At 44.7% G+C, this 24,729-nt stretch overlaps 1 protein-coding gene, 1 long non-coding RNA gene and 1 pseudogene across 13 annotated transcripts in view; 2 read left to right on the top strand and 1 right to left on the bottom strand.

The window, feature by feature from the left end:
- The window catches only part of ANKHD1 (ankyrin repeat and KH domain containing 1), a 135,906-nt gene extending 128,424 nt beyond the window's left edge, over window positions 1-7,482 (bottom strand). For 10 of the 12 annotated variants that reach the window (XR_010157020.1, XM_016953937.3, XM_054684627.2 and 7 more), the window contains exon 1: window positions 6,889-7,482. Coding sequence is in view for 11 of the 12 variants with exons in the window: in XM_016953937.3 (XP_016809426.1) it covers window positions 6,889-7,188 (300 nt within the window). In the remaining variant the exon portion in view is untranslated. The remainder of the gene's footprint in view (window positions 1-6,888) is intronic. The other 2 variants (XM_063810747.1, XM_063810748.1) reach the window with 2 other exon arrangements.
- A 272-nt stretch (window positions 7,483-7,754) lies between these two features.
- LOC129144021 (uncharacterized) overlaps window positions 7,755-24,729 on the top strand; it is a 30,455-nt gene continuing 13,480 nt past the window's right edge. The window contains exon 1 of the long non-coding RNA XR_008548088.2: window positions 7,755-8,045. This is a non-coding gene — a long non-coding RNA (uncharacterized LOC129144021). The remainder of the gene's footprint in view (window positions 8,046-24,729) is intronic.
- LOC112209398 (U4 spliceosomal RNA) lies at window positions 11,735-11,856 on the top strand (annotated as a pseudogene).

Below are 24,729 nucleotides of genomic sequence, written 5' to 3'. Positions count from 1 at the left end.
CAGAGTATAACAAAACTACCATTCCTGACAAGAGTGGCCTCTAGACCGGTAGCTCTCAACCAGGAGTGATTTTGTCCCTAGGAGACATTTGGCAACATCTGAACAATTTTTGGCTATCATAATCGGGTTCTACTGGCATCTAGTGGGTAGAGGCCAGGGATGCTTCTAATGCACAGGACAGCCCCTCACAACAAAGAATTCTCTGTCCCAAAATGTCTATATGTTGCTCTTGAGAAACTGCTCTAGATTATAGATCATATTAGCCAAGTATTGTGGTGCACACATATAGTCCCCTGTAGTCCTGACTACTTGGGAGGCTGAAGCAGAAGGATTGCTTGAGCCCAGGAGTTGGAGACCACAGAGAGTTATGACCATGCCACCGCACTGTGTAGCCAGGGCAACAGCCAGCCTGGGCAAAAAAGCGAGACCCCCATCTCTCAAAACACATAACAGTAAAAAAAATTTAATTAAAAATTAAAAAACAGATTATATATAGATCTTAAACAATCTTAAAGGATATGACCCAACTCCTTACCTACTGGAGAAAATCAGGATGGGATTTCTGTATGACTTCCGCTTTTGACGTTAAAAGTAATTTTCAGGGAAAAAGGAATCCCTACAAAGCTTGTGCTATATTTTCAGAGCTAAATACAATTTCTGCGTGCTTTTACTTTTATATAATTGTAAATACAGCACCTGCTTCAAGAAAAAAACCTCAGTGTGATATAAAGCTACACTTTTAAATTTGATATGCCTTTAAAGTATGTGTATATGAACATATATACACATATACATAGAAAGATAGGCCTAGAAAATTTACTGAACGAAAAATTTTAATATTGGTTACCTTGAAGGGTAGAATTTGAAGAATTAATGGGGGTGGGAAGAAGCACTTTTACTTTTCCCCTTATACCTACTATCTATATTGTTGAGTTTTTCAACAAGTAACTATTTTGTAATAATTTTATTATTTTCTAATTTTTTGAGATGGAGTCTTGCTCTGTTACCCAGACTGGAGTGCACTGGTATGATCTTGGCTGACTGCAGCCTCCGTCTCCCGGGTTCAAGAGATTCTCCTGCCTCAGCCTCCCAAGTGGCTGGGATTACAGGCGCCTGCCACCATACCCAGCTAATTTTTGTATTTTTAGTAGAGACAGGCTTTCACCATGTTGGTCAGGCTGGTCTCAAACTCCTGACCTCAGATGATCCATCCGCTTTGGCCTCCCAAAGTGGTGGGATTACAGGCGTGAGCCACCGCGCCCGGCCACTTTTGTAATAATTTTAAAAGGGGGCTGTCACACACACACATACACACACAAACACACATATACACACACATTCATTCTTACGACAAAAATTGAAAACCATGTCTCACACAATCTTTTCTTTAGAAATTGTATTTTTATTTCGATTTGCTAAAAATATTAAAAGACCACAATTCTAAAATTAAAATTTAAAAATTGGTTTTTCGGTCAGGCACAGTGGCTTACAACTTGTAATCTCTGCATTTTTGGAGGCCAAGGCAAGAGGATCCCTTGAGGCCAGGAGTTCAAGACTAGCCTGGGCAACACTTTTTTTTTTTTTTAAATCAGGTGGAGTGGTGGAGTACACCTCTAGTTAGACCTAGCTCTTTGGGAGGCTGAGGCAGTAGGATTGCTTGAGCCCAGGAATTCGAGGTTGCAGTGAACTATGATCATGCCACTGCATTCCAGCCTGGGTGACAGAGCGAAAGCCCATCTCTAAAAATAAATAAATAAATAAAAATAGGCTGGGTGTGGTGGCTCACACCTGTAATCCTAATCTCAAAATAAATAAATAAAAATTTAAAATAAAAACCATTTTTTAAAGTGGTTTTTTTTTTTTTTTTTAGAGATGGAGTCTCACTCTGTCACCCAGGCTGGAGTGCAGTGACGCGATCTCAGCTCACTGTGACTTCCGCCTCCCAGGTTCAAGCAATTCTCCTGCCTCAGCCTCCTGAGTAGGCTGAGATTGCAGGTGCGTGCCACCACGCCCACCTAATTTTTGTTTTTTAGTAGAGATGGGGTTTCACCATGTTGGTCAGGCTGGTCTCGAACTCCTGATCTTGTGATCCACCCACCTCGGCCTCCCAAAGTGCTGGGATTACAGGCGTTAGCCACCGCACCAGGCCTAAAGTGGTTTTTAAGAAATTTTTAACCTAACTTCTATTCTGAACATGGATACATTTCTTAATAGGATTCAATGCAGTGCTAGCTCTTCTAATCAAGGGCTTCGATAGCTAAGAAACATGCTAAGAATGCCTGAAGAAATACGAAGCAGGTATTTACCCCAATGTTTAAAATAACAAAAGGGCCAGGTGGGTGGCTCACGCCTGTAATCCCAGCACTTTGGGAGACCTAGGCGAGCAGATCACCTGAGGTCAGGAGTTCGAGACCAGCCTGGCCAATATGGTGAAACCCCCATCTCTGCTAAAGATAGAAAAATTAGCCAGGCATGGTGGCACGCACTTGTAATCTCACTACTGAGGCAGGAGAATCGCTTGAATGCAGGAAGCAGAGGTTGCAGTGAGCTAAGATCGTGCCAGCCTGGGCGACAAGACTCCATCTCAAAAAAAAAAAAAAAAAAGTACTGAAAGATGTGAGTCCATTCCTCTAACCAAAAGGTCTTTTGCTTGGCCAGCAAGAAAGAGTAGCTTGTTTTTTCTCAGCTCTTGGCTCTGATATTAAATATAAAGAGGTCCTTAGAGTGTCTACTCCTCTGTACACAAAATGTAGAAGACCAACTAATTCTAGAGCAAAAATACTAGGGCTCCACATTTCTTATTTCTCACCTAATCCTGCCCCATTAGAGCAACAAGACAAACTTCACTCCCAAACTACACACCAATTCATCATCTTTTTGGATGTCTAGGTACTTGTTTCTAAAATATTTTAATTTAATTTAATTTTTTTTTTTTTTGAGACAGAGTCTCTCTCTGTCACCCTGGCTGGAGGGCAGTGGCGTGATCTTGGCTCACTGCAACCTCTGCCTCCTGGGTTCAAGTGATTCTCCTCCCTCAGCCTCCTGAGTAACTCAGATTACAGGCGCCCTCCACCAAGCCTGGCTAATTTTTTGTTTTAATAGAGACAGAATTTTGCCATGTTGGCCAGGCTGGTCTCTAACTCCTGACCTCAGCTGATCCACCCGCCTTGGCCTCCCAAAGTGCTGTGATTACAGGCGTGAGCCACCATGCCTGGTGGTTATAAATATTTAGGAAAAATGAAGGCCAGGCATGGTGGCTCACGCCTGTAATCTCAACACTTTGGGAGACCAAGGTGGGAGAATCACTTGAGGCCAGAAGTTTGAGACCAGCCTGGCCAACGTGACAAAACGCTGTCTCTACCAAAAATATAAAAATTACGTGGGAGTGGTGGTGGATATCTGTAATCCCAGCTACTCAGGAGGGTGAGACAGAAGAATCGCTTGAACCCAGGAGGCGGAGGTTGCAGTGAGCCAAGATCGTGCCACTGCACTCCAGCCTGGGTGACAGAATGAGACCCTGTCTCAAAAAAATAAATAAAAATAAACAAAATATTTAGGAAAGATGAGACTGAAGATTTTAGTATTATTCATCAAATGCCAATTACATGAGTATTTTTTGAAGAACACTGTTACCTTTTCACACTGAAAATTCAAAGGCAATAATAATAAAAGAAGACAGCTCATCTTGTCAGACAGAAAAAGAAAAGGGAAAATTTTTGCTTGGCCAAAACAGGTCATTTTATTCACAAAGGCACAGACTATACTCTACCACACATACTATAAAGACTAGATACTCCAAGAATTTCCTCTCTATGTGATATGGGAGAAACAGGACCCCAAAAAAATTTCCTGCTTACACAGATTAAGAAAGCATCTATACACCCACTAAGCATCATCTTAGATTAGGCTAAAGTGGGTATCCTAGAAACTTCCATTCCAAAAATGAGGTCTATATGTACTCTTAACCTCTAAATCCTTTTAGGCACAGAAAACATAAGTAAACAGGAGAATACGGGGTTCTCCTAACATTAGGCACCACTAAGTGGGTGTAGGAATCACCAACACATGACTTCTACAATAAGCTTCAAAAATACAAAAGGCATGGATTCTGCCCATAGCTTTAATTACATGGTATGGAGACTCCAAAGACCATTACACATACACACACACACAAACACACACACACACACACACACACAGACATGCACAGTCAGAAAGAGAGAGAGAGAGAAATTTATGACTTTGGGGGCACACTAGTGCTCTACCTGTGAAGAAATGTAAGACTATTACTTATAAAAAAGCAAATGGTTGCCAGGCACAGTGGCGTGTGCCTATAGTCCCAGCTACTTAGGAGGATGAGGTAGGAGGACCACCCGAGCCCAGGAGTTTGAGGCTAGCCTGGACAACATAGCAAAACCTGTCTCAAAAAAAAAAAAAAAAAAAAAATTAAGGCCGGGCGTGGTGGCTCATGCCTGTAATTCCAGCACTCTGAAAGGGCGATCACCTGAGGTCAGGAGTTTGAGACCCACCTGGCCAACATGGTAAAACCTCATCTCTACTAAAAATACAAAAAAATTAGCCAGTCGTGGTAGCAGGCACCTGGAATCCCAGTTACTAGGGAGGCTGAGGCAGGAAAATAGCTTGAACCTGGGAGACGGGGGTTGCAGTGAGCCAAGATCGAGCCACCGCACTCCAGCCTGGGTGACAAGAGCAAGACACAGTCTCAAAAAAAACAAAAAATTAAAATTAAAAAAAAAGGCAAATGAGTGACCTTTCATCTCACCCATGACAATTATGTAAAAATGGTCAAGAAAATCAAGGTCCCCTTTTTCTATCACATTTAGACCAAAGCAAACTCTTTCAGATTCTCATTTACAAGTTTCAAAGAAAATAAGCTCTAATCTTTAGTCTAAAGATATCCCCCACCCTTCATTTCCTAGCTAAAAAGTACTGTGTTCTAGCTTAATCTCTCACGTTTCACTGAAAGGATAAAATAAAGCCTTCCACAAGACCAAGAGTAGGGATACTCCAGAGTCTCTCCCCATAACTGCCTACTCAAATAAAACATTTCTCTCACCTTGGCTTAGAAGTTATTTCCCTTACCGTGAAATTCAAAGACGTAGACATTCAAGGGACTACCCGCCTTATAACCCACACACTTTTTTTTCCAAAGCAAAATGTTAGGGTCAGAATGTACTAAGGTTTTAAATATTAAATAAAACCCTGTTCAGACCTAGAATGATAAGACAGTATACTAACTGCAGTCTGTAACCCACAAATAATTTCTCCTTATTCCTCTCAAATCCAAGAGCCAGGATTGTTAGTACACACAGAGAAATTCCTGTACTTTAACACCAAGACCAGAGGTTAAAATAACTGGTCACAGGTGACAACTCAGGCACCTCAGAACCAAAATAGAAGAAATACTCTGAGCACTTAAAACAATCACGGTACAGTACTCTACGCAAGCCACAGTCAACAGAAAAAAGCATACACATAAAATACCGCCCCTTGGGATCACAAGGTCAGGAGATCCAGACCATCCTGGACATGGTGAAACCCTGTCTTTACTAAAAAATACAAAATATTAGCCGGGAGTGGTGGCACGCGCCTGTAGTCCCAGCTACTCAGGAGGCTAAGGCAGGGGAATCGCTTGAACCCAGGAGGCGGAGGTTGCAGTGTGCCGAGATCGCGCCACTGCACTCCAGCCTGGCGACAGAGCGAAACTCCATCTCAAAAAACAAAAACAAAACCCGCCCCTTTTTCCCCAGAACCCAAAAGAAGTTAATGCCTACCATCCCAGGTTGCTCAGACCTAAAAATGTGTACACATTAGAGTACACACAGAAGAGTTAAAGAAATGAAGGACTTCACTGCAAAGGCAGAGTGAAGGTGTCCAGCCGGGCACGGTGGCTCATACGTGTAATCCCAGCACTTTGGGAGGCCGAGGCGGGCGGATCACCTGAGGTCAGGAGTTCGAGACCAGCCTGACCAACATGGTGAAACCCCGTATCTAATAAAAATACAAAATTAGTCGGGCGTGGTGGCGCACTTCTGTAATCCCAGCTACTCGGGAGGCTGAGGCAGGAGAATCGCTTGAACCTGGGAGGCGGAGGTTGCAGTGAGCTGACATCAAGCCATTGTATTCTAGCGTAGACAACAAGAGCGAAACTCCATCTCAAAAAAAAAAAAAAAAAAAAAGAGGTTTCCACAGGTTGCCCCACTTTTTCCAAGCCTAAAACCTCCGAGTTCAGCTACCCAGCTATACCGAAGCTCAGGGATGCCCTGGAACTTCCTTTTCCTGTCTAACTTCACAAAAGGTCCCAGAAGGAGGAGTCACGTGATTTTTCAGGGTAAAAGCCGAGAGATCCCTAATACTCAAACCTGTCTCAAACTGAAGAGGGAGAATAAGAACTGTCCTTAAGCACACAGGTAAGACACACACAAGGCAGAAGGCAAATAAACGTATCCCTCAACTCTGAGGAGAGGCACAGAAGAGAAACGATCTTTGCACCAGCTCTGTCTCTGTCTCTGTTTGTCTCTCTCAGTACCAAGGGCAGGGACTCTGGCAAGACCCCGCCCCCCACCCCCAACTCCAAAGCAGGGTGGGCGGGAGGCAGCCTGAGGAGTCCCTGTTCCCGCGCGAAGCTCAGAGACCAAAGGACTCCCTATTGTGGGTCTACGAATGGTGACGGGAACCTGTCCCGCTCGAGCTAAAGAGTAAGCCGAGGGCTCACTAGGCCCTCACCGCCGCCACCGCCGCCATGGAGCCGACCGCTGTCACAGAAGGGCTCCACCAGGGAAGCGGGAGGATGGCCCCGGCCCAGAGCCTACCCAAAGAGAATTCACGCCTCACACTGTGTGGGAGGCGAGGGTCCCGGAGCCTTACCTCGGACACTTCGTCCTCGTCACTGCCAGAGGCACCACCTCCACCCCCGGTCCTCAGCACGGCAGCCGCCAACTTGAAATCCAGCGCCGCGTCCCCTCCGCCCGCACCGCTGCCGCCGCCGCCGCTGCTGCCGACTCCCGACGCTGGCCCGGCCTCCCCAAAGAGCCTCACGGTGCGGATCCCCAGACCGACCCCTCCCGGCGGAGGCGGCTCCGAGGCCCCAGCTGGGGCGGATCGCGGAGCCACAGAGTCCAGGTCCTCCTCAAAGGAGGTGCCGCCGCCTCCGCCATCAGTCAGCATTGTTCGCACGCGGAGCCGGAGACGGTGCCGACCCACTCGCGGTCACCGCCGCCGCTGATCTCGGGAACGAGAGGAGCAGCAAGAGGAAGAAGCTTCTCCTTTCCCCCGTCCCAGCAGCGCCACTAACTTCTCACTGCCTAACCTGCTGCCTCCCGCCCCCTCGACTCGCCACTGGCTGCAATACCCTGGCGGCTGCAGATCATTGGCCAAAGTGACCCGTCGCTCACGCTCTTCGTCACGCGCCGCTCGCTGGCTCGCAGCCGCCAAGCTGCGTTGACCCGCGCAGGCCTAGGCGGTTGCGAACACCCGCCTCCCACTCTTCACCAGCTGACTTCCGCTCTTTTCCTATGTCTATTGGCCAACCCGCCTGACTATCGCGTCACGACCTTAAAGTGGATTAGTTGGCCTTGTGGTCAGTCATAGTGACCCCGAACAATGGGAGAATTCATTGGCGCCATAAAGTGTCGGTCACTTTGTCGCGGGACGTCGCGTGGTACAATTGGCCTGTGGGAGTACCATTGATCCCGCCCTCATCTGAGGTGACGGGAAAGGGCCGGGAAATTTCCACTTCTGAATAAAATGACTGCTGAAGTGATGACCCGCAAGAATTGGTCAAATTTGGAGTAGACTTCACCCTGCGCTTGGTGAAACTTGTACGTCAAGGATGCAAGAGGCGCCGAAGTAACGCAGCTCCCACCTGTCGCTCTCCGCTGGGCGCCGAGACTATGGCCGGAGAATAGCTGCACCGGGATTGGAGAAAGGAAGCCATCAGTCTTAGGAAGGCTCCACCTTCCTGCCATTGCCTGGTTGGAGGAGCGTGGCGTCAGTCACTAGAGCAGTCACCACCTCTGGGACAGGTGAAGATGTGTAACCTATTTGCCGGGGGCTATTTGGGAGGGAATAGAGGACGGGGAGCGATGAGGGGACAGTCGAGGGGCAAGGCCGATCTCGCTTCGCGCCTCCCGCCTTTCTGAGTTGAGCCTAGCGCGCGGGTCTGAGGGACATCCGGGGAGCTGCTTGGGATGGCCGCCTTGGGTAGACTCGACCCGCCCGCCAGGACCCGGCCGCGCGCCGCAGTTCGGGCGCCTTCGGGCAGGATCGCCCGGCGGGGCCGCGTTCTCCTGCTTGCAGACGGCTGCGGGCCTGAGGGCTGGACAGCGCCATGCCTCAGTACCGGGAACTGTCCCACGTAGGAAGGTGGGAATGCCGCGAACGGCGTGCGGAATCCGACCTCAAGGTGGAACGGGGTGGTGAAGAGTGCATGCTCCGAGGCAGTTTCGAGTTCTGGTGCTGCCACTTATTTGCTGCCTGACTTCGGCGCGTTTGCTGTTTCATTTTTGTGACTTTCAACTCGCTCCTCTGTGAAATGGGAGCAATATTAGTACCTTCCTCATTGGGTTGTTGTTATGAATAAATTAGATGATAATATAGTGCTTAGCAAAGTCCCAAACTTACAGGAAAGACTCATTTTTGCTAGTTATTGTCTCCTCTTCCTTCAGGAACTCTCTGCTCGCCCCTGGGTCCTGCCAGCCCAACTAATTCTAGTTCTAATCAGATCTGTGTGGTGCAAAACAAGGCTAGCTGTGGTGGTCTTCCCTCCTCTAAGGAGATCTCTTCCTCCCTATATCCATCTCTCTATCTCTGTCTTTATCTTGTCAATAAAGAGGGGGTTTAAAAATGTTCAGATTCTATAGCGAGCGCTGTGGCTCACGCCTGTAATCCCAACACTATGGGATGTTGAGGCGGGCGGATCATTTGAACCCAGTAGTTCGAGCCCAGCCTAGGCAACATGGTGAAACCCCGTCTCTACCAAAAATACAAAAATTGGGCTGGGCGCGGTGACTCACGCCTGTAATCCCAGCACTTTGGGAGGCCTAGGTGGGCGGATCATTTGAGGTCAGGAGTTCTAGACCAGCCTGGCCAACATGGTGAAACCCCGTCTATACTAAAAATACAAAAATTAGCCAGATGTGGTGGTGCGTGCCTGTAATCCCAGCTACTCGGGAGGCTGAGGCAGGGGAATCACTTGAACCCAGGAGGCGAAGGTTGCAGTGAGCCAAGATCGTGCCACTGCACTCCAGGTTAGGCGACAGAGCAACACATCGTCTCAAAAAAAAAAAAAAAAAAAAAAAATTAGCCCAGCATGGTGGTGCATGCCTGTAATTCCAGCTACTCAGGAGGCTGAGGTGGGAGAGATCCCCTGAGCCTGGGAGATGGAGGTTGCAGTGAGCCGAGATCGTGCCACTGAACTCCAGCCTGAGCAACAGAGCGGTGCCCTGTCTAAAAAAACAAAACAAAAACAACAAAAAAAAACTGTTTCCATCTAATCCTTTAATCAGACATGACTAAAAAAGGAGTCTGGTGGTTTGTATGGAAAATATCCTTTGACCCAGAGAATGTCCATATGATAACAGAATTTGGCTGAAAAAAAAAAAAAAAATGGCCGGGCGCAGTGGCTCACACCTGTAATCCCAGCACTTTGGGAGGCAGAGGTGAGCAGATCACGAGGTCAGGAGATGGAGACAATCCTGGCCAACATGGTGAAACCCCGTCTCTACTAAAAATACAAAAATTAGCCAAGTGTGGCGGCGCGTGCCTGTAATCCCAGCTACTCGGGTGGCTGAGGCACGAGAATCGCTTGAACCCAGAAGGCGGAGGTTGCAGTGAGCCGAGATCGCACCACTGCACTGCAGCCTGGCAACAGAGCAAGACTCAGTCTCAAAAAAAAAAAAAAAAAAAAAAAGTCATTTTCTCCTCTCTTACAACTTTAACAAAGGCCTTTATATATCTCAACTGTGCAATATTTAATATTTCGTCATCCTTAAATTGGGATCTTAAAATTTTATAAGAATATAATGATTTTTAAAATAACTTTAAAAGTTGATTCTGCCAAACATTTATTTAAAAAACATTTTGAATATCATAAACATTTCTTTGGCTTAGTAATTGCTCATTTTGACATTTCACATGTAAAGGATAGTGTTTTCTATGAGCAGAACATGTTTGTTAAATGTTCTTTCTAGATAATAAATAAGTTGTAGAAAATGTAAAAAAAAAAGTCTTGTACCTATTCTAGAGAACTATTTTAATGTAAATGCTATGTACACTGGCTTTAGTTAGCATTTGTGGAACTTAATTAGCCTATATCCTCAGTGCTGTTAAGTTTTCAAGGCATGTGTGACTAAGTCACAACCCAAACTAATAACACCAACAAAAGAAACCTAGCTCTGCCCAACCCACTTCAAAGCTGGATTATCCAGAATTGGTATGGATACATCCTTAGACAAAAACAGGTATTGACTGGTACAGCATTACAAAGGAACTACTTGTCATGCTTACTACTGATACAAAAATAATTTCTGATGCAACTCCCTGAACAAACTCATTAAATTCTTTAAACAAATACAATGACTCTCAAGGACACAGGGAAAGGAAATCTGGATATATATACATTTTTCTCAATTTATTTGAGAGGGAAGAAAACACTCTCTTTACTCAGTGCCTAGCAACTAACCCCCAGTATAGCTAAAGAAATGTGATTGAGCAATAATCTTTGTTTCACCAGGACCTTTACTTGAGATACTTGTCAGTAGTTTGACAGTCAGTATGGGAATTAGGAACTCCTAGTCTATATTTTGGTGACTGCTATATAGAGTCTCTATTAAATGTGATTTAATGGCTGGGCATGGTGGCTCACGCCTGTAATCCCAGTACTTTGGGAGGCCAAGGTGGGTGGATCACCTGAGGTCAGGAGTTCCAGACCAGCCTGGCCAACATGATGAAACCCTGTCTCTACTAAAAATACAAAAAATTAGCCAGGCGTGGTGGTGGGCGCCTATAATCCCAGCTACTCAGGAGGCTGAGGCGGGAGAATTGCTTGCACCTGGGAGGCAGAGGTTTCAGTGAGCCAAGATCACACCACGGCACTTCAGCCTGGGCAACATGAGTGAAACTTTGTCTCGAAAAAAAAAAAAAGAAAGAAAGAAAGAAAGAAAATGTGATTCAATAGTTCCATATATACTACATTCCTATGGTTTTAAAATTTGAAAACTCATTGATAAATCATCACAATATCAAGTGATACATTTGACAAATAAATAAAATCACACTCAGGCCAGGTATGGTGGCTCATGCCTGTAATACCAGCACTTTGGGAGGCTGAGGCGGGTGGATCACTTGAGGTCAGGAGTTCAAGACCATCCTGGCCAACATGGTGAAATCCTGTCTCTACTAAAAATACAAAAATTGGGCTGGGTGTAGGGGCATGCCTGTAATCCCAGCACTTTGGGAGGCTGAGGTGGGTGGATCACAAGGTCAGGAGTTCGAGACCAGCCTGATCAACATGGCAAAACCCCGTTTCTACTAAAAATACAAAAATTAGCTGGGCGTGGTGGCACGCACCTGTAATCCCAGCTACTCAGGAGGCTGAGGCAGGAGAATCGCTTGAATCTGGGAGGCAGAGGTTGCAGTGAGCTGAGATCATGCCATTGCACTCCAGCCTGGGTGACAGAGCGAGACTCTGTCTCAAGAAAAAAAAATGGAGTGGAGATTTGCTCAGTGGCAGTATCATAGCCAAAGGCATGATTATTGCTAATTGAAAACTTTTCCCAATAACCTGCCATGGACTTGAAATATAGTCAGCATTGGCAATTTTGAGTCTCTATGGAATAAAGAAGAAAAAAAAGCCAGTGGGAATATTTAGAGTCTACTTATAATGTGTTTCAAAGCACTGTGTTTTGACCATCTTTCAGATCAAGAAGGATAAAAAACACATGGCCGGGCACGGTGGCTCACACCTGTAATCCCAGCACTTTGGGAGGCCCAGGCGGGCAGATCACGAGGTCAGGAGATCGAGGCCATCCTGGCTGACACGGTGAAACCTCATCTCTACTAAAAATACAAAAAAAATTAGCTGGGCATGGTGGCGGGCACCTGTAGTCCCAGCTACTCGGCAGGCTGAGGCAGGAGAATGGCGTGAACCTGGGAAGCAGAGCTTGCAGTGAGCCAAGATCTTGACACTGCACTCCAGCCTGGGCGACAGAGCAAGACTCCGTCTCAAAAAAAAAAAAAAAAAAAAAAACCATAAAAACTGTATAGCCAAAGGATTTTTATTTTGTTATTTTGTTTTTTTGAGACAGGTTCTCACCCTGTCTCTGGGGCTGAAGTGCAGTGGTGCAATCACCTGCTCACTGCAGCCTCAACCTCGCAGGCTCAAGCGATTCTCCCACCTTAGCTTCCCAAAGCTGGGACCACAGGAGTGGACCACCATGCCCAGCTATTTTTTTTAAATTATTTGTGGAGACAGGGGTCTCCCGATGTTGCTCAGGCTGCTGGTCTCTAACCCCTGGGCTCAAGCAGTCCTCCTGCCTCGGCCTCCCAAAGTGCTGAGATTATAGGTGTGAGCCACTGTGCCCAGCTAGCCCAAGGGTTTCTAAAACTTCTGAGATAATAAGAGTCTTCAAATCCCATAATATGAGATTGACAAACTAAATTATAGATGCAGGGACTTTAGCTACCTGAAGTTCTTTCACATGCAACCTGCATTTTCTCCGGACATTTTATTCCTATATGCCAATCCATCTCAGTTCAGCCCATCTATATAAGAAGTAAACCAACATATTTGTTGCACTTGGAGGTCATTTAACCTTTATAATAATCCTATTCAGATTTTACCCATTTTATAGATGAGGAAGTTGAAACTTCAAAATTGTTAAATAACTGGCCCAAGGTTATAAGGCCAGTATATAGAAAAGCTGGGATTTGAATTTATTTCTGCTTGATCCCAAAACCCATGCTCTTCCCACTATATTACATCGATTCCATGGCAACCTCAAAAGCAGAGGAAATTCATCAATCAGGTAAACATGCTTCAACCATTATATCCTTCTTATAAATCTGCTAATCAGCACCCTAGGTGAAGTTATCCCTGACTACCATCAAATATATCTTCCTCCCTTGTAATAGTTGGAAACATTTAAAACTTGGCTTCTGGTTTCTCCAACTATATTGTTAGTTTCTTAGACCATGGAATTTCACATTAAAAAATCTAATAGTTTACACAAATTAGCCAGGTGTGGTGGTGGGCCCCTGTAATCCCAGCTACTCTGGAGGCTGAGGCAGGAGAATTGCTTGAGCCCAGGAGGCGGAGATTGCAGTGAGCCGAGATCGTGCCACTGCACTCCAGCCTGGGCAACAGAGTGAGACTCTGTCTCAAAAAAAAAAAAAAAAAAAATCTGATAGTTAATACATTCACACGGTTCAAATTTCAAAAAGAACAAAACAATTTGACATAGCAGGCATGTGGAAAAAAATAAAATGGGCTGGGCGCGGTGGCTCATGCCTGTAATCCCAGCATTTTGGGAGGCCGAGGTGGGCAGATCACGAGGTCAGGAGATCGAGACCATCCTGGCTAACACGGTGAAACCCCGTCTCTACTAAAGAAAAAAAAAAAAAAAAAAAAAAAAGAATAAAATGAATATAAAATGAGGAAAAGAGTATTTTTACTTTCCCCACTAAATACCTAGACCTCCTCTCATACACAAACCATGTTATTAGGTTTTTAGATATCCTTCTCAGGCCAGAAGCAGTGACTCACACTTGTAATCCCAGCATATTGGGAGGCCAACACAGGAGGATTGCTTGAGCCCGGAGTTTGAGACCAGCCTGGGCAAAATAACAAGACCCCTATCTCTACAAAACTAAAAATAAATACATAAATTTGGTTCAATAGGCCACCCACCATAGTTTTCGAAAAGCACAGTTATCAAGATAAAAATTGTTAAAGGAAGATTACAGATTTTTTTTGTTTTAGCTGAATTGAGTAAATTGGGTTAGAACAAGGAGATACTGGAGTGTAGGAAACAAGCAATCTGGCTGCAGCTTTTTGCCCAGGTATGAGATAATAAACACCGGATTAGGGAAGTGGCTTTCAGAATGGAGAAAAAGAAACTGTCAATAAGTGTAATCAGCATGAAGTCCAGGCACAGTTGCTCATGCCTGTAATCCCAGCACTTTGGAAGGCCAAGGCAGGAGGATCACTTGAGCCCAGGAGTTTGAGACCAGCCTGGGCAACAAAACAAGACTCCCTATTTCTACAAAAAAAAAAAAAAAAAAAAAAAGGTAGCCAAGCGTGGAGGTGTGTACCTGTAATCCCAGCTACTTGGGAGGCTGAGGTGGGAGGATTGCTTGAGCCCAGGAGGTCAAGGCTACAGTGAGCTATGATCGCACCACTACTCGCCAGCCTGGGTGACAGAGTGAGACCTTGTCTCAACAACAACAAAAAAAGAATCAGTATAACCTTTGCACCTGACGAAATGTGGGAAACAAAAGAGTATAGGAACAAAAGTTACTCCAGATCTATACAAACTTTCTGAAAATAAATGTGGCATTATGCATCAAGATCCTTTCTTTAAAATTTTATTTCCACCTATTAGAATGGCTAAAATCCAAATAAGTGGCAATACCAATTACTGGCAAGAAGGCAGAGCAGCAAGAATTCTCATTCTGGTAAGAATGCAAAACAGTACAGCCACTTTGGAAGTGAGCTTAAAAGTTTCTTCAAGGCTAAACTTGTCTTAGGCCAGGCGCAGTGGCTCATACGTGTAATCCCATCACTTTTCGAGGCTGAGGTAGATGGATCACTTGAGGTCAGGAGTTCAAAACCAGCCTGGCCAACATGGTGAAACCCTGTCTCTACTACTACTACTACTACTACTACTAATAATAATAATAATAATTATTATTATTATTATTATTATTATACAAAACTTAGCCAGGCATGGTGGTGGGTGCTATAATCCCAGCTACTTGGGAGGCTGAGGCAGGATAATCGCTGGAACCTGGGAGGCAAGAGACTGCAGTGAGCCGAGATCACACCACTGCACTGCAGCCTGGGTGACAGAGCGAGACTCCATCTCAAAAAAAACAAAACAAACAAACAAACAAAAACCCAAAACAACAACAAAGCTAAACATGACGGATTTACTTTATGTGTTTGGTTTCAGACAGCAATGAGAAGAACTTCGCCTAGGTAGAACATTACTTGCTGAGTCAGCCAGAAACCTCCAAACCTTCAACTGGACAGAAACACAGTTAGATTTACTGTAACTCTGTAACTGAAAACTTTTTTTTTTTGACAGGGTCTTGCTCTTGTTACCTAGGTTGGAGTAGTGCAGTGGTGCAGTCTCACTACAGCCTCAACCTCCCAGGCTCAAGCCACCCTCCCACCTCAACCTTCCAAGTAGCTGGAACTACAGGCGCACACCACCATGCCCAGCTTGTTTTGTTTTGTTTTCTTGTGTTTTTTTGTATTTTGGTAGAGACAAGGTTTTTGCCATGTTACCCAGGCTGCTCTCAAACTCCTGGGCTCAAGCGATCCACCTGCCTCTGTCTCCCAAAGTGCTGGGATTATAGATGTGAGCCACCACACCTGGCCCAAATTTTTAAAAGACATCAAGTTGTAGCTTTGCTTTTTGCAAAAGTTAAACATCTCTCTGCAGAAAGGTCATATTGGTTGACAATGAAGATTAATCCACTCTTCCCCCAGGTGAGTCCTTGGTGAATATTTTTGTGTATTGCTTCCATTGGAAGGATTGTACTGAAAATATGAGTGCCAGCAGTAATTCTATGAGCTTTCTCACTTCAGTACTAATTAAAAGGAAAAGCCGCCCAGCACAGTGGCTTACACCCATAATCCCAACACTTTGGGAGGCTGAGACAGGCGGATCACAAGGTCAGGAGTTCAAGATCAGCCTGGCCAACATGGAGAAACCCCGTCTCTACTAAAAATACAAAAATTAGCCGGGCGTGATGGCAGGTGCCCATAGTCCCAGCTATTCAAGAGGCTGAGGCAGAAGAATCGCTTGAAACTGGGAGGCAGAGGTTGCAGTGAGCCGAGATTGCACCAGTGCACTCCAGCCTGAGTGGCAGAGTGAGACTCCATCTAAAAAAAAAAGGAAAAACCAAGAGTCACATTGAGAAATAAGTACCAGTAAGTGTGTAGTTCAGCCCAGATGTTCTGGTCTACAGTTATACAAGCTCTTTGACAAGAAGAGGGTTCTAAGAACTGACAATCAATAAATTACTGGGAGAAATCCAGAGCTCTACCTTGTGCATTACAGTGAACCCTCTGCTTCTTCTATCCCACACTTGGTAAACCTGAAGCTAGTGACCCCAAACATCCTTTTTCACATGTCCTCTTACCACTGCAACTTAGGCAGCCACACCCACCTTTTGTAGAAGCTCTCCTTGGCTGGTACCATGTCCTTCTGCCACAGACTTTAGAACATCCCAAAATTGGTGAAAATTTTGAATCTTATGGTCTGAGCACTTTTTCTGATGAGAGAACAGCTAGATAGCAACCCCAGCAGCAAGAATCCTCTTATTTTAGAGGTTATGGTGGCCTGGCATTTAGTGAATCAGCACTTTTGAGTCAGAAAAACCCTTGAGGGGTGTTTTAGTTTTTCACAATCCCCCCCCGCCCCGCCTTTTTTTTTTTTTTGAGATGGAGTTTCGCTCTTCTTGCCCAGGCTGGAGTCCAATGGGATGATCTCGACTCACTGCAACCTTCACCTCCCAAGTTCAAGCGATTCTCCTGCCTCAGCCTCCCAAGTAGCTGGGATTACAGGCGTGTGTCACCATGCCCAGCTAATTTTGTATTTTTAGTAGAGATGGGGTTTCACCATGTTGGCCAGGCTGGTCTTGAACTCCTGACCTCAGGTGATCCGCCCTCCTCGGCCTCCCAAAGTGCTGGAATTACAGGTGTGAGCCACCATGCCCAGCCTTACAATTTTTTTTAAATAGAGGAGTAACAAGGAGTGAGCATTAGGATCAGTATCTCCCAATAAAATCTCTGAAGTGATTTTGCATGACCCATCCATTACCCTCTGATATTTCCTGTGAGAACCTGAAGTACATAATTGCTTACCACAATGAGAAAGGAGCAGACCCAGGACTCCAACTCAAAGAGCAATTTGGGCTTATAAGTGAGGACTAAGTCACTCTGAAGGCTGATCTTGGAGACTCTTGTGGAGTGTTTGAACTCAACTCAGTTTGCCACACCCCTTTTTCATCAAGACAGTCCCATAAATCAGGAGACACAGCATGGCATTCACCTGCAGGGCAGGTAACAGTGCCACCTACCAAGTGTTCTTTCCCAAGGAAGTGGCTATGGCCCCAAAAGGACACTTGTAGAAAGTCTAGGCCAGACATGAGTCTGATATAAGCTCACAGAAGCTATTAAGAAATATAGTGGTCAGGACTCTACTCTTAAACTTTTCACCTAGAAGCCCTTCTTAGACCCTGGCATTTACACCTCTGATGTCAAGGGAAAAAAAAAAAGAAAAGAAAAACAGCCAAAGTTGGACTTCTCCAGCAGAGATTTAGTCAATGCAAAAGGTTCGTCAGTTGAAAAGAATTGCATCACCATTACAGAGTTATGCAGGACATATGGGCAGGCCTGTTGTGGCCTCTGGAGTTTGGTTAAAGCCCTAAACTGTCCCAATGGCTCCACCCATAAGCTGGCAACATTTTAAATCAAGATTGAGCCATACTAGAGAGTCCAAAGAAAACAGCAATACTTTTCTGTATACCAGGGATTTCAAATGAATATTAGAATTCCTGGAGAGTGAGTGAAGGGCTCAGAAATATTTAAAAACCCTTCAAAGCACTGGTTGACCACTATTTAGAGCCTGGTAATCCTCATGCCCAACAATTACTCTCACAAGTTCCCTGTTGCACTCTCTGTATACCATTAGCAGTAGTGTAACTGATACAATCTTTAGGGAAATAAGTTTGGAGGTGCCTTCATTTTATTTTTTTGAAACAGAGTCTCTGTCGCCCAGGCTGGAGTACAGTGGCGTGATCTCAACTCACTGCAACCTCCGTCTTCTGGGTTCAAGCAATTCTTCTGCCTCAGCCTCCCAAGTAGCTGGGATTACAGACATATGCCACCACGCTCGGCTAATTTTTCTATTTTTGGTAGAGATGGGGTTTCACCGTGTTTGCCAGTCTGGCCTGGAACTTCTGACCTCAAGTGATCCACCCACCTCAGCCTCCCAAAGTGCTGGGTTTACAGGCGTGAGCCATGTGCCCGGTCCTTCTTCTTCTTCTTTTTTTTTTTTTTTTTAAGTGCAACTACCCTTTGATTTAGCAAATCCATTTCCAACTCTGGAGGAAAAGTGGCACAGAAACCCTCACACATTAACTAAAAAAAAAAAATGTGTACAGGGACATTAAAACCTTACTTGTCAGGGCTAGGCACGGTGGCTCACTCCTATAATCCCAGCAGTTTGGGAGACTGAGGCAGACGGATCACTTGAGGTCAGGAGTTCAAGACCAGCCTGTCCAACATGGTGAAACCCTATCTCTACTTAAAAAAAAAAAAAAAAGCCAGACAGGGTGGCTCACACCTGTAATCCCAGCACCTTGGGAGGCCAAGACGGGTGGATCACTTGAGGTCAGGAGTTTGAGACCAGCCTGACCAACATGGCGAAACTTCGTTTCTACTAAAAAATACAAAAATTAGCCAGGCATGGTGGCAGATGCCTGTAATCCCAGCTACTCGGGAGGCTGAGGCAGGAGAATCGCTTGAACCTTGGAGCAAAGGTTGCAGTGAGCCGAGATCGCACTGCTGCACTCCAACCTCAGTGACAGAGCGAGACTCTGTCTCAAAAAAAAAAAAAATTAGCCAGGGGTGGTGGTGCACACCTGTAGTCCCAGCTTCTCAGGAGACTGAGGCACGAGAATCACTTGAAGCTGGGAAACGGAGGTTGCAGTGTGCAAGATCATGCCACTGGACTCCAGCATGGACAAAAGAGTGAGACTCTGTCTCAAAACAAACAAACCTTACTTGTCTATCAATAAGTGGCTAAGTAAGCTGCGGTACAGTTATAACATGACCTACAATATACTTGTTAAAAAGAATGAAGAGGCCAGGCACAGTGGCTCACGCCTGTAACCCCAGCACTTTGAGAGGCTGAGGTGGGCAGATCACGAGGTCAGGAGATTGAGACCATCCTGACCAACATGGTGAAACCCTGTCTCTACTAAAACACAAAAAATTAGCCGGCCGTGGTGGCTCGCGCCTGTAGTCCCAACTACTTGGAAGGCTGAGGCAGGGGAATAGCCTGAACCCAGGAGGCGGAGGATGCAATGAGCCAAAATCACGCCACTGCCCTCCAGCCTGACGACAGAGCAAGACTCTATCTCAAAAAAAAAAAAAAAAAAACAGAAAAAAGAATGAAGAAAATCAGAAGGCTGATTGTGCATGGTACACTGCCAAGTGAGGGAAAAAGTGAAATTATTTCAGTTTTTTACTATTTGTGCATATATTGTTTGAATTTGTTTACAACGAGTATGTAACACCTTGGTAACAAAACTATTTTCCAAAACCACCCCAGTTATTACCTTAAAACCAAACTTTAGAGAGTTAGTAGATTTTTTTTGTTTTTGAAAATCTTTATTGTTATTATTAATGTGTTTATCCAACAAATTAAGAAGAAAAATAAAATTTTAAAAAGTTAGAATGTACTTTTTTGGGCAAAATCTAGGGAGTTACATTTAACTCAGAGAAATGGGAACTTAGGGAAGAAATATTTCACTTATACTTTGACATACACACACATACACGGGTATATTACCATAATTTTGTTGTTGTTTTTGAGACAAAGTCTTGCTGCGACGCCCAGGCTGGAGTGTAGTGGCACAATCTCGGCTCACTGCAACCTCCGATTCCCAGGTTCAGGCGATTCTCCTGCCTCAGCCTCCAGAGTAGCTGGGATTACAGGCATGCACCACCACACCTGGCTAATTGTGTGTGTGTGTGTGTGTGTGTGTGTGTGTGTGTGTGTGTTTTTAGTAGAGATGGAGTTTCACCATATTGGCCAGACTGGTCTTGAACTCGCGACCTCAAGTAATCCACCTGCCTTGGCTTCCCAAAGTGCTGGGATTACAGGCGTGAGCCACCACACCCGGCGAATTATTACCCCCACCTGGCTAGACGGAGTCTCACTTTATCACCCAGGCTGGAGTGCAGTGGCGCGGTCTCAGCTCACTGCAACCTCTGCCTCCCAGGTTCAAGTGATTCTTGTGCCTCAGCTTCTCAAGTAGCTGGGATTACAGGCATGCACTACCACACCCAGCTTTTTATTTTATTTCATTTTATTTTATTCTATTTTATTTTATGATGGAGTCTCGCTCTGTCACCCAGCCTGGAGTGCAGTGGCTTGATCTTGGCTCACTGCAACCTCCATCTCCCAGGTTCAAGCAATTCTTCTGCCTCAACCTCCCAAGTAGCTGGGACTACAGGAGCCCGCCACCACACCCAGCTAATTTTGTATTTTTAGTAGAGACAGGGTTTCACCACGTTGGCCAGTCTGGTCTTGAGCTCCTGACCTCAGATGATCCACCCGCCTTTGCCTCCCAAAGTGCTGGGATAACAGGCAGGAGCCACCGCGCCTGGCCATGTTGCCACAATTCTCAGAGTATGCTCTATAGATTCCTGCAGCCCTCAACACCTTTTCAGGGGAATCCATGAAGTCAAAACTATTTTCATTATAATTCTAACATATTATTTTTCACTATATTGACTTGCACTGATGGTACAAAAGCAATGGGTGGGGGTAAAAATTTGCTGGTACTGCTGGGTGTGTTGGTGCACGCCTGTAGTCCCTGCTACTCAAGAGGCCAAGGCAGGAGGATTGCTTGAGCCCAGGAGTTTAAGGCTACAGTGAACTATGATCTCACCACTGCAATCCAGCCTGGGCAACAGAGTGAGCTCCTGTTTCTAAAAAACAAACAAAGATAGCTGGTACCTCAGCACAGTATTAGGTAATGGTATCAAACTGTACTAGCAGTAAATGTATTCTTCCCCATTGGGCACTCAAAGCAGGAAAAGGCCGATTTTATTAAGAATTCTTGATGAAGCAGTAAAAAATTAATTTTATTAAAACTTGACCCTTGAGTACAAGTGTTTTTAATATTCTATGTGAGGAAATGAGAAGGATACACAGAGCACTTCTGCTATATATCAAAGTACATTTGTTATCTCAAGGAGCATAGCTATTTTGGTTGCAAGCTGCATTGGCCTTTTTTGTTTTCATAGAACACCATTTTTACTTGAAAATAGCACCGACAGGCAAATGTTGGTAATTCAGATGTGGATATTTGGCAGACATTCTCTGGAGCCTGTCACTTGAAGGAAAACACCTGACAATATTTATTTCCAATGATAAAATTCAAAACCTTTGAGCAAAAATGAGAATTTTGGAAAATTGTATATATTCCTGGTTGACAGTTTTCTAAAAGCTTTAAAGACTTTTTTGATGAGATAAATCATGGTATTAATAAATGTGTTTTTATATTATATAATAAAAATGTGTCAATATTTGAAAGATCTGCACAGTTCAGTGAACCAATGTTTTCCAAATGACCAATCATGATGTTACAAAATCATACATGTGTAAAAGATCCATTGAAAGTATATTAGGCCAGGCACGGTGGCTCATGCCTGTAATCCCAACATTTTGGGAGGCCAAGGCAGGTGGATCACTTGAGGTCAGGAGTTCGAGACCAGACTGGCCAACATGGTAAAACCCCGTCTCTATTAACAATACAAAAATTAGCTGGGTATGGTGGTGAGCACCTGTAGTCCCAGCTACTCGGAAGGCTGAGGCATGAGAATCGCTTGAACCCAGGAGGCAGAGGTTACAGTGAGCCGAGATGGCACCACTGCACTCCAGCCTGGGCAACAGAGCGAGACTCCATCTAAAAAAAAAAGAAAAGAAAAAAAAGAAAGTACATAATAGGCCTGTAATCCCAGCACTTTGGGAGGCTGAGGCAGGAGGATCGCTTGAGCCCATGAGTTCCAGACCAGCCTGGGCAACATAGGGACACCCTGTCTCTACAAATAATTTTTTTTAATTAGGGCTGGGCACCGTGGCTCATGCCTATAATCCCAGCACTTTGGGAGGCCAAAGCTGGAGGATCACTTGAGCTCAGAAGTTCAAGATCAGCTTAGGCAACATGGCAAAACCCTGTCTCTACTAAAAACATAAAAAATTAGCTGGGTGTGGTGGCACATGCATGTAGTCTGAGGTGGGAGGATCGCCTGAGCCCAGGAAGTCAAGGCTGAAATGAGCAGTGATTGCAGACACTGCACTCCACCCTGGGTAGCTGAGCAAGACCCTGTCTCAAAACAACAACACAAAATGAAAGTATGTGATAGACCAATGGATTTTAACATAACAGAGTATGGACATTTTATAGTTATGGTCTCAACCTTTAAGAAACTAACAGTTGTTGGATTTTGGTGTATTGAAGGGAATATCCAGTTTTCTGAAAAATCTGTTGAAGTATTTCTTCCTTTTCCAACTACATAGCTGTGTTGAGCCAGATTTTCTTCATATTCTTCAACCAAAACACTCATGGATTTGACTGAATACAGAAGCAGATATAAGAATCAAGCTTTTATAAAGCCAGACATTGAAGATGCCACTCTTCTCATTAAATTTTTTTGTTTTGAAAAAAATTTTTTTGGTCAGGTGTGGTGGCTCATGCTTGTAATCCCAGCACTTTGGGAAGCTGAGGCAGGCAGATTCACCTGAGGTCAGGAGTTCGAGACCAGCCTGGTCAACATGGTGAAACCCCGTCTCTACTAAAAATACAAAAATTAGCTGGGCGTGGTGGCGTGCACCTGTAATCCCAACTACTTGGGAAGCTGAGGCAGGAGAATTGCTTGAACCCCAGCAGCCGAGGTTGCAGTGAGCCAAGATTGCATCATTGCCCTCCAGCCTGGGCAACAAGAGTGGAAACCCGTCTGAAAAAAAAAAAAAAAGAAAAAGAAAAAAAGAAAATGGCAGAGGAAGTCGGGCACAGTGGCTCACACCTGTAATCCCAGCACTTTGGGAGGCTGAGGTGGGCAGATTACTTGAGCTCAGGAGTTTGAGACCAGCCTGGCCAACATGGTGAAACTCCATCTCTACAAAAGATACAAAAATTAAATGAGCATGGTGGCAGGCGCCTATAGTCCCAGCTACTTGGGAGGTTAAGGTGGGAGGATCGCTTGAACCCAAGAAGCAGAGGTTGCAGTGAGCTGACATCCCACCAATGCACTCCAGCCTGGCTGACACAGCAAGACTGTCTCAAAAATAGATAGGGAAAATAGCAGAGGATCTAGTGAAGGAACATGGTCTAGTTTGCATCACTGCACATTATAATCCCCTTTGTAAGTGGATATATTAATGGAAGGTGAACAAACATGTCTCTGAAAACAACCTGGAGAAACCCCCCAAGGCCATGATTCTTCCCTTGGGTTCACTTAGCTAGTAGGTTCCTGGAATTGGTACTGAAAAATTCCCCAGTTCTTGTCCAGAAGTGGTAATTCCTTTGGTCTTGGAGGCCCTAGAGGTTTTCAACCTCCCCATTTTGACCTTGCTGTTAGGTTCTGGCCCCTACCATTCTTTTTATTTTTTAACAGCTTTATTTTTTTTATCTATTTTTTTTAGAGACAGAGTCTTGCTCTGTTGCCCAGGATGGAGTGCAGTGGTGCAACCATAACTCACTGCAACCTGAAACTCCTGGACTCAAGCAATCCTCCTACCTTGGCCTCCCAAAGTGCTGGGATCACAGGCATGAGCTACTGCACCCCACCTTAATAGCTTTCTTAAAATATAACTCACATATCACACAATTCACTCAAAGTGTTCAAGTCAATAAATTTTATTATATGCAGAGCTGTGCAACCATCACATCTTTTTTTTTTTTTAACTTTTAGAGATGAGATCTTGCTATGTTGCTCAGGCTGGAGTGCAGTGGCTGTTCACATACAAGATCATAGCACACTGTGGCCTCTAACTCCTGGCCTCAGCCTCCTGAGTAACAGGAACTACAGGTGTGTGCCACCATGCCGTGCTTATCACATCTATTTTAGAACATTTGCATCACTCCTAAAAAGAATTCCTGCACCCCATAGCCATTATCCCTAGGCCCCCAGCCCTAGGCACCACTAGTTCACTTTATGACTTTATAGATTTGCCTATTATGGATATTTCATATAAATGGAATAATATATGATCCTTGTAACTGGCTTCATTCACTTAGAATGATGTTTTTCAAGGTTTATTCTTGTTGTAGCATGTGTGGGTGCTGCGTTCCATTTTATGGCCAAATAATATTTCACTGTATGGATATAACACATTTTACTTATCCATTCATCAGTTTGGGTTGGTGACTCATTTGGGTTATTTCCACTTTTTGTCTATCATAAATAATGCTGCTATGAACATTTGTGTATGTCTTTATGTGGACATAAGTTTTAAATTCTCTTGGGTCCCTTATCAGTTTTATATTTGCAAATATTTTATCCCATTCTGTGGGTTGTCTTTTCACTTTCTAGGCAGTGTCATTTGGTGCACAGAAGTTTTTTATTTTGATGATGTCCAATTTGTTTTTTTTTTCTTTTGTTCCTTGTGCTTTTGGTATCATATCTAAGAAACCATTGCCAAATCCAAGGTCATAAAGATTTATACCTATGTTTTCTTCTAA

The sequence above is a fragment of the Pan troglodytes genome, chromosome 4, assembly GCF_028858775.2.
Source record: "Pan troglodytes isolate AG18354 chromosome 4, NHGRI_mPanTro3-v2.0_pri, whole genome shotgun sequence".
NCBI classification, from domain to species: Eukaryota; Metazoa; Chordata; class Mammalia; order Primates; family Hominidae; genus Pan; species Pan troglodytes.
Note: the sequence above shows the minus strand (reverse complement) of the source record. Positions and strands in the feature narration are given on the sequence as shown.